The sequence below is a fragment of the Telopea speciosissima genome, chromosome 2 (assembly GCF_018873765.1).
Source record: "Telopea speciosissima isolate NSW1024214 ecotype Mountain lineage chromosome 2, Tspe_v1, whole genome shotgun sequence".
Taxonomy (NCBI): Eukaryota; Viridiplantae; Streptophyta; class Magnoliopsida; order Proteales; family Proteaceae; genus Telopea; species Telopea speciosissima.
This window is the reverse complement of record NC_057917.1, coordinates 7897835-7913409: the sequence shown is the minus strand read 5'-3', so window position 1 is coordinate 7913409 and position 15575 is coordinate 7897835. Positions and strand designations below refer to the sequence as shown.

Below are 15575 nucleotides of genomic sequence, written 5' to 3'. Positions count from 1 at the left end.
TGATGAAGAGTTGTGAATACTTGAGTGGTCTGTTCCATATAGCAAAGCCATATTTGGGTGTGGTACTGTTGCAGTTTGGGATTGCAGGGCTGGATACCATTGTCAAGATTGCTATGGATCAGGGGATGAGCCATTACTCCCTTGTTGTCTACCGTCATGCCATTGCAGCTGCTCTCATCTTCCCCTTTGCTATCATCTTAGAGAGGTTTGTGTGTGTGTGTTTGTGTCCACTATTTGAAACAGTTTTTCTTAGCTTTGGTTGGTTTTGTTTGTAAAGAACTAATTGTTTCTGGAAGTTTCAATTTCTATTGGTTGGCTTAGAATTTAAACTTATATTAGATAGATTGATAAATAGATTTGAAGAGTTTGCTAACCTCACAATTCTCTAATTTAGAGATGTCAGTAAAACAGAGGAACTGTTTAATAACCTCTCTGTCTCTCTGGTGTTAGGCTGATTGGCTCTAGATCAGTCAGATTAGCTCCTGACTAAATGGGTTTTATAGAGTTTTGAGTATCCATAAAACTTATAACTTGTATTAGTAATAATGCAGCAGCAGAATGACTTAAAACTTCTTAGTTTCATGTTTCATCAGGAAGGTGAGGCCGCGGATGACACTATCCATCTTCATCAAGATCATATTTCTCGGATTGTTAGAGTAATTAATCCACTATTTCTTTTTAATCCTATTACATTGACTTGACTGGAATCTTATATTATTGGATACATAGTCAGTCTCTCTAGCTTATGAGCTAAAAAGAAAACAATATATCTAACACACACACAGGGAACTAAACTATTTTTTAACTTGATCTCTCTCTGCAGACCAGTACTTGACCAGAACATATACTTTGCTGGAATGCAGTATACCACAGTCACATTCACCACAGCCATGACCAATATGATTCCTGCCTTGACCTTTGTTATGGCTTTCCTACTTAAGTAATTCCTCCATCTCTTTAACAACAACAATATTTTATTTTTTGTCACTTTTTAGTTTCTTTGCTTCTCTCCTACCTCTTCACAAAGCTTAACTTCCATGATTTTCAAAAGTGGCTAACTTGAGTTGTGTTGGTGGTGAGTGATTTGAAGGATGGAGAAAGTGAATCTTAGAAAATCAAGAAGCATAGCTAAGGTGGCTGGAACTATAGTCACACTTGGGGGAGCAATGCTAATGACCTTTCTTCAAGGTCCCTCCATAGAATTGCCATGGACCAAAGGAGGAGCAGGAACCCAATTAGCTATAACAGAAGCCAGTATCCAACAACAACCTCTTAAAGGAGCTCTTATGATCACAGCAGGCTGCATCTGTGCTGCTGGATTTATCATTCTCCAGGTAAGCGCCTCTGCAACCAATAACTACTCTTAATTAAATTAAGGCCAAATGTTTTCTGTGCATGGGGGTGGGCAAAATGACCACCCTGCCGCCCTGAATGGCTGGACCCATGTGTCTGAGCACAGGCTACGCTGCGGCACAAAGAACATCAGCCCATTAAATTAATTAATAGCTAGGATCGAGATGAGTAGCGATGAACTGAAGATCGATAAAGAATCTTGTAAATAAAAAAGTAGAAAGTTCCAGTTTTTTTTTTTTTTTTTGTTTAATAAAAAATTTCTTGTGCTCTGTACCAGGCAATCACATTAAAGTTATATCCAGCTGAGCTCTCTCTCACTGTTTGGATATGTTTGATGGGCACGATCCAGGGCGCCTTGGTTGCGCTTGCATTTGAACACGGCAACCCTTCTGGGGGAGAAGTAAAAACAAATCAAGAAAAGAAATTATATGTCATTACTGCAAAAAGGAAGGATATATGAAAAAGGAGTGCAGGAAACTCAAAAGAGATTCAAAGAAAGAGAAAGAGGATGAGGAGAAGATAGATGAAACTGGTTCCACCACCGCCGTCTACTTAGACGGCGATCTTATTTAGATCCTGTCACACCTCCTCACCGGGGTGTTCGTACTGATGACCTCATTGATTTTGTTTCAGATCCTCTTCCCATGGCATGTAATGATGGGGGAGATGTACAACAAAATAATGGGATGTAGTTGGTGATGTTGGCGATGATGATGCTCTACAATTGATATAGGTGATGTGAGCAGGGGGAGCAGCCCTCTTTCAAGTGCCACTAGTTGAACCTCAGTTGATGAGATGATCTACCAAGGAGCGACAGCCGTCTACTTGAGTTCCACCACATCAGTATATGAAGGTAACCGGAATGCTTTGAAAAAGGCAAAGCCGATGAGTATGTAAAAGCCATGCAAGTGGAATAGCTGCATGATGGAAGTACAAGTAACAGGTACGATGTTGATCCGTTCCATGTTTCAAAGTTTTTCATTTGAGGGACTAGCGTTGCACAGGATGGCACACAGAGAAGGTGCACAGGATTGCACAAACAGTGGTGTATACAGAATGATACATGCACTAAGGATGCGTAGGGTGAAGAATGAAGCAAGTAAACTATTTGCAAAGACAAAGATACCATGTTGTAGGATTGGCAAGGTGTAATGGGCTATCTTACATTTTGAGAAGTTTGGTGATCGTCATGAGGGAAGCCTGTGTTATAGGGATATACAGATGTTGACATGACAGATTTGGAGATCTCTCCTCGTAAGTCGGAGGGGGAGTTTGTTGGGTGGCGTTCCTCCTCACGTGGAGGGGGACCCACATTTGGTTTGGTTTGAAGGCGGTGAAGCACAAACCGCCCTCTCCCAATCTCTCTCGTTTTTCTCAATCTCTCTCATCTCTCAATATAAAAGAAAAAAAAGGGGCGGTGGCAGTAAAAAAAAAACTGAACGTCTCTCTCATTCTCCTTTATTTGGTTTTTGTCAAAAACTCAAGCCACTGCATCCAGTACGAACCAATGATAAGCTTCTGCGAGAACCAACATCCGTGGGAAAGATAGAAGAAAAACTGCAAAGTTCTTGGGTGTTTATATTTGGGTTTTTTGGTGTACGGCGTGGCAACGTTCTCCTGATCTAGGGAAGTAGAAAAGGTGCAGTTCTTTCTACATTTTGTCATTGCCAGTATTGAGGTGAGAGTGTTATTGTTCTTGTGTATCCACCTTATTATTTGGTGAGTTATTTTGTAATCCAAGAGTAGGGTATTTGGTTATTTCTCTTGATGCTTTGGTAACCTCTAATATTGTCTAGAGAGGAATATTGTAATCCCATTATTATTTGCATAGTGGAAGTTTTACCTGGACGAGGTCTCGTAGTTTTTCCCTTTCGCCTTGGAAGGATTTTCCACGTTAAAATCGGTGTGTGCTTTTGTGGTTTGATTGATTTGTTTTGTTGTGTTATTACTCTACACATATTTGGTTATCGTTGTGGATCTCCATTAACTTGCACACAGGTGGTAAAGAGGTTGTTTTACCCAATAGTAAAGCCCCAGTTCAGCCAGAAGGCGAGTATGGCACCATTTGGAACAGCTGTAGAGAAATTCTACATGACAGATGCAATAACTTGGGCATCAAAGATAATGGCACAGTGCACAGCACAACTGATGAAGAAGTGAGAAGAGACATTACCTTAATAACAGTGTACATTTTATTCAATTTTTTTTTTTTGCCTTGGGATCTTTCTATTCCAGCAAGGAGGGATTCATTCAGAACAAAACTATATTTGTGGTGCCATAATGGACTTGTACTCATAAATGGCAGTTTCACTTATTGGCATGCATTGTAATTTTTGTAATTTTAAGTGTTAGGAAACTTGTTAATCCCTTTGTCTTATTGGTGGTGTTTGGTTGATAACATAAATATTAAAACCTTCCACTGAAGGAAGAGTAGCTTTTAAGTCTACTGCTGGGTGTAATGTTACTTGAGCTGATTGATATTGGTCTTATAGGGTGTTGTCTCTGCTTGTGATTTAACATTTAATGGAGGGACAGCTTACTCAGGGTGCATCATTGAGTATGGGTTGCTGATTTCATGACTCTCAGATACAATGGTGAAACTAGAAGTCAAATATAAAGAAAGTCTCTCTCAGATACAATGGTGAACTAGAAGTCAAATATAAAGAAAGTTAGGCAGAGCAGAACTAGACAGTGGGATGGAGAAGCTCATTACAACTAGTTGCTCAATAGGATATCCATGTTAAGAGGGGACAAGTTCTCAACCTGAAAACATATTTACTGAACATTTGAAGGAAGGAAAAAGAGTTGTGGAAGCTGGCATTTAGGGAAAAATTTGAAGGTTATTCGTTATACTAAAGTATACCAGCGACGTCAAAGGTTGTTCCTCTGATATCACAGTTGATAGGCAAAGACATACAGGTCTTTTACATAATGTCCAAACAAGTTCATTGGCACTGCAGTACACCACATCAAATATAAGTAAATCTATACATTTAGGCTATTTTATGCATTATCGGAATAGATTTTGGGTCGAAACACATTCTGAAGCGAGAAAAAAGAGAAAAATTGGATTTCAGAATGCATTCTAGACCCATTACGTGTTTCGAGAATGCATACCAAATACAGCCCTAGATTTTAAAGCATTTACTGCAAAATTGAAATGAATATATACAATTTGTACCAATAGGTGAAAAGATCAGGGAAGGTTAAATTGACAAGGCTCAGGCAAGTAAAAACAAGATCAACAAATTCACCAGTAAGAATGATTCACAAAGGTTTCACTACCTACATTTTGGAGGTGATGGGCTCAACAATACTAACATTACAAAATCAAGGGCAATGCTACTAATTTGGCATAGAATCTTGCCCTTTACTGATAGGACAGTAAGAAAAAGAAATGATGTGGATAGTATAGTTTGATAAGAATCAAGAAATAAGGGGTAGACTTCAAACAAAGATTGAAAAGAAAGATTAAGCTCATTAAGAATATCAAATTTCAAATTTGCAAGTTTTTGAAAAGTGGAAGGGGTATCTCTAGACCAGCACTAAGTTTCTACAATATGAAAGCATGATGAGGCACTTTTGACTATAAGGATTCCTAGGAATTCAAAGTATTCTGGTACCTTAGTGTTAAGATAAGAATCCATTAAGAGATGCAATTGCATTCTCAGTTGTACATTTCAGTTTCACTAATCCATGTAGTATGATATATACATGTAAAGAGAGTAATCTGTTCCTAAAACTATTCCTATATACATGGAAATAAATCCTAAGAGATAAATATAAGAATAGAAAGATAATTACAAGGAGGATTACACGGTTGGAGATAAGGGTCATGAGGTGTCATGCTAAGACTTAGTTCCTAGATTCCATTCCATTCTTTGGGTAGATTAAAAAACAAAAAGGACTACAACAAGCACTTAAATAAAACATTGTCTTTGATCCTGGTCTCATTCATAAATAATAAATTAAGAGAAAAAGATTTCCATGACGTTGTAGTGGGGACTCCTTTTGACGCCTTCTTACATAATGAGCCATGGGATTCATACTAATTCTCTTTTTCCTTAGACAAAATATGGATCCCATTCTGAATGATTCATCTCTCCGTCCTTTCATTAGTGCGCTTTCCCACTCTGGCGTCGTGGGAAACCTCTCTACCCATAAAAATAAAGAAAAGCAGAGGAATAATTTCAGTAATCAACTTGCTTATTATGCTTCCTTTCATGAGCAATTTTTTAATTGAAAGGATCAAAACTTTTGGCTGCACTTACTACAGGAGGAAAGTCCAATTTCAAGGGCTACTGTGCAAGCATAACCACACGATCCCTTATCTTAGAGATGGAGCCAACAGGCACTGTTATGCCCCCACATTGCCAGTATAACAGAGGTTAATTAAGATGCCAAGTTATCCAAAACAATTCAAAGTTTTCACGATTAAAATGTATTCACTTCTTACCATTCTCTTATACCATGCGAGTTGTAGAGGGTCACTGAATTGTGAACCAAGTTTCAATCCTTTTCAAGATTCATTTAACATCTAGAATGTGATGAGCCACAAAAAAAAAAAAAAAAAAAAAAAAAAAGAAAAGAATAGAATGTGATGAGCTAAGCACAAATATGTCAGCAACTTGGGCTCATTAGCACGTTTGAAAGGTCATTATTGGTTTATTGAGCTTAATGAAGAGTTAAAAGGTATTAGTGATGGTGGTTAAGTCATTGATCAATGGCCATGAGCCAATCAAACTAGTACATGTCTCCGGTGATTAGATTCTAGTGAATTATGGATAAGTTGATAATAAGGTAGTTAATGGGTCGAATCAGAAGTCATATATGAGATTAAGAGTCACAATCTTTGGTGATATATAACTGATCTATGATAAGTCCATCGAAATTTGAAATTGAATGGTGAGTCACCCACAAGTAGGAATGCAAGTGATCATTGACTCAGAATGGTTCAAGCTTAGTCTAAAAGATAAAATGTTGCTCAATTAGATTTGAATTTAATGGAATTTAGAATATCTTGGTTGTTCAAATGGTTAGAATCACATGTGACTTCATAAACAACCAAGGTTCAAATACTGGTATCAACTACAGCAGGAAGACCTTATCCGTTGACTTTTGAATTGGTCAAGGCCAGGCTTTATTGTGAGAGTGCACAATGGCTGGGAAGACTGGAGATGCGAGTTTTTCGGAAGTCTCTGAGGGGTGTCGGCGCGAGGTGCTCAGGCCAGGGATGGAGGGGGAATTGATCTGGGGGCCTTCCTAGGCTTTCCAATGCTGCAAGCTCAGACTAAGACCGCAGCGGTGATGCCAAAGACCTATGCTGCGGTGGCGACACCGGTTTTGCCCCCTGTAATTGAAAGTTTACCATCGCCTGTCCGGGATGGATCCTTGACTCGAATTAAGATTCCGCAGGCTGCGTATGTAGCGCAACTGGACAAGCTCAGGTTTTCGCTTCTGGGGGAGACTTAACTTTCGGTTCACGTCGATGGATAGGCTACGTGAAGCGGCACAAAGCTTGGGACTGAAGGAGAAGGTGTTTATGAAATCATTAGGGAAGGGATTCATACTTTTTCGCTTCCTCAATGAAGAGGACAAGACGAGTGTATGGAGACGTAGTCTTATTAGAGTTGATGGACAGGCACTGAGGTTTCAAGAATGGAGAAAGGATTTCATGGTTGAGGAGCAAACAATCACACATAGGCTAACGTGGATACACGGCTTCCCAATCTGCCACAAGAATATTGACATGAAGAGATCCTATTGTCCATTGCAAAGGCTGTGGGAAGACCCATAGCCATTGATAGGAGAACTAAAGATTCACTGTATGGCCACTCTGCGAGAATTTGTGTGGATGTGGATGACACTGTTCCTCGTGTAGAAGAAGTCTTTGTCGAAAGAGAGCAAGAAGGTTCGAACGAGATGTACGAGTTGAGTTCAAGCAGGGGGTGATCTTCGAAGACCCACCTACTCGGTGTACTAGATGTCGTCGCTACGGGCATAGGTTGGATTCATGCGCTGTTGAGGATAAGGACAAAGTGGATGCTGCACCTATTCCAGGCGCCAACTACGTGGAGAACCAGACTCAAGCTGGGCATCGCCGGAAAGAATGGCGGGCCAGGGATGCGCCGGCGGTAGCTCTGACGGCGGAGCATGTCACGGAGAAGGAGATGGAATCCGATTTGGATAGGGAACCGTTGGAGAGTCCTGCAGCACGCCAACTAGCGATTGTTACGGATAGAGTAGTGGGGAATAATTTGGACTCTACTATGACGTCTCCTAGTGCACCATTGATACTTGGAGATGATGTGGCGTGGCACTAGGGACGTTTGGAAGCACAATGCCAGGCCAGGTGTTGGACCGGATTTTATTCAAGGGCCTTTAATTGAACCAGCTTCTAATAAATCGCCAATCTCGGTCACATGTCGAGACCAAGGAAGAACAGCGATAGTAACCCATGATGGTTCGACTCAGGAGGAAACAGCAGGCAATGGCAGCAATACCCCTTTCACCGAAGTGACGCGGCGACGAGGCACAAGGGAAAGGCATATTGAGATTGGAAATATCGTAGATGGAGCTCGTCGCAAAGGAAAGCGGACTTTGGAGGTAGTTAGAGTTTCCAGCAGCATGGCTGCTCAAAGACAGGACGCTGCAACACAATGTCACCCTGGGGTTGTATCTCAGTGATTGATGAGATTCCTTTATTGGAATATCAGAGGGGTAGGTAACTCAAGAGCAAGAGCAAGAGCACACTTGAGAATCATTGTGAGTGAACACAATTAGCCGGACTTCATGTGTGTCTAGTGGAGCCAAAAGTTATGATTCAGGGAGGTTTGAGACGTTTCTTCTCTTCGCTTGGTATGCATTCTGAGATCATTACAAATACTCGCGATGATGGACGCTCTAATATCTGGTTTCTGTGGAAGGAGAACCTAACCAGACCAGCTGTAATTCTGGAGTCTGGAACAGCATATTACGCTACAGATTGAGTTAAACGGAGTTAGAAGTGTGGTATCGGCTATTCATGCCAGCTGCTTACGAGCGGCACGCAGGCGCGCGGCTGTGGGAAGACTTGGTGTCGCTAGCTGGGATAAATTGCCCGTGGTTAGTGATTGGTGACTTCAACGCCTATTTATATGCCAATGACAAAAGGGGACCTGGAAGATTCAATCTCGGGTCAGCTGAAGAGTTCGCAGCCATGGTGGACACAGCATCACTAATGCCAATCCCCTTTACTGGTAGGAAATATATATACCTGGTCCAACAATAGACGGATGGGGAATGTACAGGCGGTTCTCGACCGCAGCTTCTGCAATGATGCGTGGGGGCAGTATTACATAGGGTGCGTGCAACGTGTGCTTGTTCGCGGATCCTCGGACCACTCCCCACTTTTTGTATGCGGTGAATTGTCGCCTCGGCCTGCCAATGCCCCCTTCTGTATGCAGAGGTTCTGGACGGAGCATGCGGAGTTCCTTGATGTGGTAAGAAGCAACTGGAGCGTACCTGTTCGGGGATCACCCCTTTATGTGGTGACAGCAAAATTGAAGAGGCTTAAAAGACCATTGAGGGAATGGGCTAAAGGGGTGTTCCCGCAAATTGACCATGAAATACTTCGCTCTAAAGCGAATTTAGATTCAGTCCAGAATCTATTGGAGGAAGAAGGGTTCTCAGAGGAACTGTTTGATAGGGAACTGCAAGCTCGCAAAGAATATGACACGGCTATTGATCTCCAAGAGAAGCTGTGGAGTGAAAAATCAAGAGATAAATGGCTAAAATATGGGGACAGATGCACCAAGTATTTCCATACTGCTACACGATCTCGGCGCGTCCTTAATGCCATTCGGGAGATTGTAATAGAGGACGGATCCGTTTTGAAGGATGCAAATGCGATTGGAGACCACATGGTGGCCCACTTTGAAAGCTTTTTCAAAAGAGGGGCGTCAATCAGAGATGAGGAGCTGCTGGCTGTAATACCTTCTGTAGTTTCAGACATGGATAATGATATGCTAACCTCGATCCCATCGCAGGAGGAGATTAAAGCGGCTGTGTTTGATTTAGATCCGAGCAGTGCTCCAGGCCCTGATGGATTCCCCTACACTTTCTTCAGGGTTTGCTGGGAGATTATTGGCATGGAGGTGTGTAGAGGTATCCAGAACTTCTTCAAGGATGGAATTATTACAAAAGGTGTCAACTGTAATTTTATGTGCCTGATTCCAAAGGTTGAAGGCGCTAATAGAGTGGGCCAATTTTGCCCTCTATGTTTGGGGAATTTTTTCTTTAAAATTATTCCAAAAATAATGGCTACGAGACTGTCTTCTTTATTGCACAAGTTGATATCACCTGAACAAGGAGCATTCTAGAGGGGAAAAGTTATTTTTGAGAATATTGGAGTTGCTTCGGAGCTAGCCAATATGGTGGAGATAAAGTGCAGGGGTGGTGGCATGGGTATGAAGTTGGATGTACAAAAAGCATTTGACACTCTTGAGTGGGGCTTTCTATTCGATGTACTTGGTGCCTTTGGAATCTCTCAACGATGGATTCACTGGGTGTACCAAATCCTCCTCTCTACTAGAATTTCAGTGTTGATTAATGGAGGGCTGGCTGGTTTCTTTGGTATGAAAAGGGGATTGAGGCAAGGCGACCCGCTATCCCCTCTTCTATTTATTTTATCTGAGGAAATTTTGTGCAGAGGCTTTAATGCGCTCCGCGAAAGAGGATGGCTTAAGGCGTTGACAGGACCTAGACAGGTATCCACTCCATCTCATCTCCTTTATGCTGATGACCTCTTCATATTTATGAAGGCAGAAATAGCAAATGTGAGGCGTGTGAAACAATTTATGGAGGAGTACGGGAGGTACTCGGGTCAAGTGATCAACCTAGCGAAAAGTAAAGTGTTCCTGGGGAGTATCTCTAGCACTAGAAAGAGGTGCTTGGAGGCGACATTGCAGATTCCAGTTTGCACTTTCCCTACAAAATATTTGGGAGTAATCTTGAAGAAGGGTAGAGTTAAGAGTGACATGTTCCTACCACTTCTGGACCAGTTCAAGCAACGATTGGCAGCTTGGAAGGGACGCTTACTTTCCTTAGTAAGACGCATTGAGCTAGTTCGGTCAGTGATGTGCAGCATTCCAGTACATAATTTCTCTATTTATTTATGGCCTGTTGATGCAATTGTAAAGATGGAAAGATGGATCCGAAATTTCATATGGACTGGAGAAGCTTATTGCTCCAAGGTGATCATGGTGAAGTGGGACAATCTATGTAAACCCAAACAGGAGGGGGGTGTGGGTATTCGTCGGCTATGGGAACTCAACTTGGTGCTAATAGCTAAGCTGGCTTGGACAATTAGAACTGATAAATCGACTTTTGCTAGCTTCCTGAGGGGGAGGTTTGTGAAGAAAGATGGACCACTTAAAAATTCAGTAGGGTCTTCCACGCTACTGCCAGGTCTTCGAAAAGTTTGGAGTTTTGTCCAATAGGCTGAGCGGTGGGTTGTAGGCAATGGCGACTCCATTAGCTTCTGGTATGATAAATGGATCAATAACCAAAGCATTGAGGACCTGCTACATCCGAATCAGATCCCTAGCTCACTTTGTGCTAAAGTTGCAGATTTTATGGAGGAGGGGCGATGGACGCTGCCAACAACAATGGATGCTGCCCTCCAAAATGTTTTCAATATAATCCAAGGCCTGAATATCAAGCAGTCAGATAGGGAGGACTGTCGCTATTGGGCCCACTCAAAATCTGGAATATTTTTGGGAAAGACGACTTGGGATGAGTTGAGAGTGAAAAAGGCAAAACCTGCATGGCATTGGGCTGTTTGGAATAGGGATCTTCACCCTCATTCTTCAATATTTGGTTGACGATTGGCACACGGTGCGCTGTCAACAGACAACAAAATATGTAGTAGGATGATCCCTATGGTGTCCAGGTATGAACTGTGCTTATCGACCGGCGAGTCGGAGCAACACCTATTTATTGATTGTGCATTTTTTGGAGAGATTTGGAGTGAAGTACTATGGCTCTTCAATGAGACTTGGACTGGGTTCCCCTCCATTGAGCTGCTATTCTCCTGGTGGCGTAGAAAGTCTAGAATAGTCCCCCTCCCTAAGGCGTGGGAAGCCATGCTCATTATTATATGCCAACAATTATGAATGGAGCGCAACAGGCGCCGCTTCGACAACATCAGAAGACCTTCATCGCAAGTGACCAAACTATGCTTTAGAGAGGTAACAAACTGCTTCAGGGTGCAGCGGGTGCAAATAAAGTCTATCCAGGACCTGGTCATTGCAAGGATGCTACAATGTGTAATTTCAAATCCCCCGGCAAAGAAGATCATTGAGGTAAGGTGGAGACATCCCCCGACTGGCTGGCTGAAACTCAACATTTATGGGTCGTTACTGGGCAACCTAGGACCGTTGGGGGCAGGAGGAATTATTAGGGATCAGCATGGTAATGTTATAAGTTGCTTTGCAGACTATCAGGGAGTGGGGTCCAACTACATGGCTGAGTTGGGAGCTCTACTAATGGGAGTTAAGAAGGTGCAAGAGATGAATATTGAGAACTTATGGGTTGAGAGCGACTCGAAGGCGGTGGTTTCAGCAATTCTCTCTAGATCAACTCCATGGAGCTTCATGCAAGCTTGGTGGTCTATTTCATCCTACCTTGATATAATCCAGTGGCGAATAACTCACTGCTTTCACGAAGCAAACTCGGCTGCAGATGCCCTTGCAAATCATGCGGCCAGAGAAAGGACTACTACCTTTTGGAGTACCACACCAAGCTTTGTTGCACAGGTGGTTAATTGGGAAGCTATAGGCATACCCCATTACAGATTCACTTAACACGTGCAGTGGGTTGGATACACCCAATTAATTATTGAATGTTTTTATAAGAAATCCAACATCTGCCATGTCGGCAGATGGCTAGGACTTTCTTTGTAGATTCCAATCTCTCCATGTAACACTATTTTATTTCTTTACTTAATACAAATTTGCTGACCTTTAGCAAAAAAAGAATAGTTTTAGAATGCAAGTACTGTGAAACACATTTTTTTCTACTTCAAATTTAAAGTGTACCCTTTTGGGTAATCAGTTAATAATTAATTTAATGTCTAGCAATAGGCCTTAATCTTGCTACCTATGCGCAAGATAAACAATATGTATTCTATCAGGTTCCTTAAGTATATTCCTCATCTGTTCTCATAAACAAAAAAAAAATTAAGTGCAATTATATTCAATTATTAATGGAAAGGACTTGGTAGTACCCAATTATTAATGTAAAATGGGTATAAAAATACTGGGGGAAGAATGCTGCTAGGCTGTGTAGCCTATGCTAGCACCTCCCTATGTCTATCTAACTATCTCTCTCCTCCTAAACCCAAATAAGATTCGAGCGCCATCCTTATTTTACCACTTTGTGTTTTAATTGAAGAATGAAGATTTCCTTTCCGATGGAAATGTGGGTGCAGGTTTTGTCCCAAACACATGACTCGGGCCTCGGGGCATGGGACAGGTCAAGGAGGTCGAACTTTGGGTCATGGTCTGATGATGACTAATTGGGGGTTGGGGTTGAACCTGTGGGGGCTCCTGCAGCCTCTCCGAGTGATGGTTTCCACTTTTCAGGGAGGGAGTGGTGCAAGGGGTGGGATCCTTGAGGTGTTGCTTCTTGTGAGTGAAACTCACATGGTGGTGGAGTCCATTGACCCAACCCAACGAATTTCCCAGAGACGAAGAAAGGTGAAAAGGCTCAGTTCAAGCACCGTAGAGTGAAGAAGAAGGGTGAGGCGGACGTCATGGGTTACATAAACGGTCTATCCAATGAAAGTCCTTTTTTTTTGGAATACGAAAGGAATTAAGAAGATCGCTCCCCGGTTGGTTATATTGGAGATAATTTACCCATCCGTTACAGATCAGTAGATAACTCTCCCAGATCAGCAGATAACTCACCCATCAGATGACGTGGAGATATTTGCGCAGTATACTACTTCACTAATCTACTGAAGTGGTGGAATCCTGTACGATTAAATCACTTACCCACCTCACCGTTTGCTTCTTTGATTTATCTCCCAGCCATAATTCTTGGCTTGTAATGTTAATCACGTATCTACATGAGACTATATATACCCCATCTCTTGGGATATGAAAATAAGGAATAAAATTCTTCATTCCAACCATTATTAACCTGTTCTTTGTTCTGTAATTTTATCATGGTATCAGAGCTAACCTAGTTATTTTCATACTACCTCGTTCGTCATGGTTGACGATGCTATCAAACCAGTCGATCCCTTCAAAGACCCTTATTCTCTTCACCATTCTGATAATCCGGTTGCTGTTCTTGTGTCACCTCCTTTGAATGGCTATAATTACAGCACTTGGGTTAGAGCTATAAAAATGGCATTGAGAGCCAAAAACAAGCTTGGGTTCATAGACGGAACCATCTTAGCGCCTGTTTCTACAGCGGAAAATTTTTCTCAATGGATTCGTGTTAATGACATGGTTACTTCTTGGCTTCTTCATTCACTCACACCGGAACTGGCAACCAGCGTCATTTATGCGGATTCAACCCATGATATCTGGATCGATCTTAAGACTCGATTTTCTCAACCCAATACGACCAAGCTTTATCAGATCAAGCTTGCTATCGCAGACTGGAAGCAGGACAAACTCTCCATCTCTGCTTACTTCACCAAGCTGAAGACGCTCTGGGATGAGCTATCTTTATACATATATGTACCTACCTGTAGCTGTGGTGCATCTAAAGAACTCAGCCTATTTTTTAACAAGATCAAAGCATGAACTTTTTACAAGGGCTCCATGAGTCTTTTGCTCCTCTACGCAGTCAGTTACTTCTCCAGGATCCCCTTCCACTAGTTGCAAAATTATATTCATTGGCATTGCAAGAAGAAAGACAACGTGAAATCACTTAAGCAACCTTCGCCAAGCCAGAGGTTTTAGCGCTTATCTCCAATGTCCCAAAGACTATTTCTTCTAATCGTGGACAGCGCACTCGCCCACACTGTGAGCATTGTAACATGGACGGACATATTATTCAGACGTGTTATAAACTACATGGGTATCCTCCCAAGACTCCAATGCATTGTACCCACTACGACAAGGATGGCCACACAGTTTCCACTTGTTATAAATTGCATGGTTACCCACCAAAGAAGAGTGCAGCTTCAAATTCTTCTCAGCCTAAAGGTTTACAAGCAGCTGGTTCGGTTGATAACCAGATTATCTCCTCAAGCCCCGTTAGTCCTTCCATCTCCGCTGATTAATATGCTCAAATCCTTGCCATTCTTCAATAAGGTAGTACCCCACCTTCTGTTAACATTGCAGGTAAAGCCTTATCTTCAATTGTTTCCTCAAGTCATGATTGGATCCTCGATTCGGGTGCCAATGAACATATATGTTCCTCTCTAAATTCTCTGACTTCACTTGAATCTATTTCTTATTCTATTACTATTCAATTGCCCGATGGCACACATGCACCTATCTCTAACATAGGATCTCTTAAATTATCCCCTGACTTTCACCTCCACCATGTATTACATGTTCCCACCTTTAAATTTAACTTACTGTCTATTTCTAAAATCACCAAATCTTTAAATTGTTCAGTAACTTTCTTCCCTGATTATTGTGTTTTTCAGGACCTGTTAACGAAGAAAACGATTGGACTGGGCCATGTACGTGATGGACTCTATTACCTCTCTCAGCCAACCAGCCTTCTTTCTTCCACATCTCATTCATTTGACTTATGGCATTGGCGGCTTGGTCACCCATCGTCTTCTGTTATGCGCACTCTTGTTCCCTCCAATCCTTTTATTGTTATTTCCCATTCTAATGAATGTAATATTTGTCCTTTGGCCAAACATTCACGGTCACCTTTTCCTCTTAGTGATACACGTTCAACGTGTCCTTTTGAACTTTTACACTGTGATATTTGGGGGAAATTTAATACACCTAGTATTTCTGGGTCTCATTATTTTTTGACCATTGTGGATGATTATACTCGATGCACATGGTTGTATTTAATGAAATACAAATCTGAAACCAAGAATCATTTGCGTGCTTTCTTTGCTCTTGCCTCAAATCAATATAATGCTCGAGTAAAGACTATTCGTACTGATAATGGTCTTGAATTCTTAGACAAAGATCTCCAAGAATCCCTCCAAACCCTTAGCATCCACCATCAAACCAGTTGCGTCGGCACTCTGCAAC

At 41.8% G+C, this 15575-nt stretch overlaps 1 protein-coding gene across 1 annotated transcript; it reads left to right on the top strand.

Moving 5' to 3' along the window:
- The first annotated feature begins 2 nt into the window (after positions 1–2).
- Positions 3–3513, top strand: LOC122650403 (WAT1-related protein At2g37460-like). The gene is made up of 6 exons (XM_043843820.1): positions 3–205; positions 594–656; positions 824–940; positions 1091–1334; positions 1631–1753; positions 3352–3513. The coding sequence occupies exons 1-6, from the start codon at positions 3–5 to the stop codon at positions 3511–3513; spliced, it is 912 nt and encodes a 303-aa protein (XP_043699755.1).
- The last annotated feature ends 12062 nt before the right edge of the window (positions 3514–15575 follow it).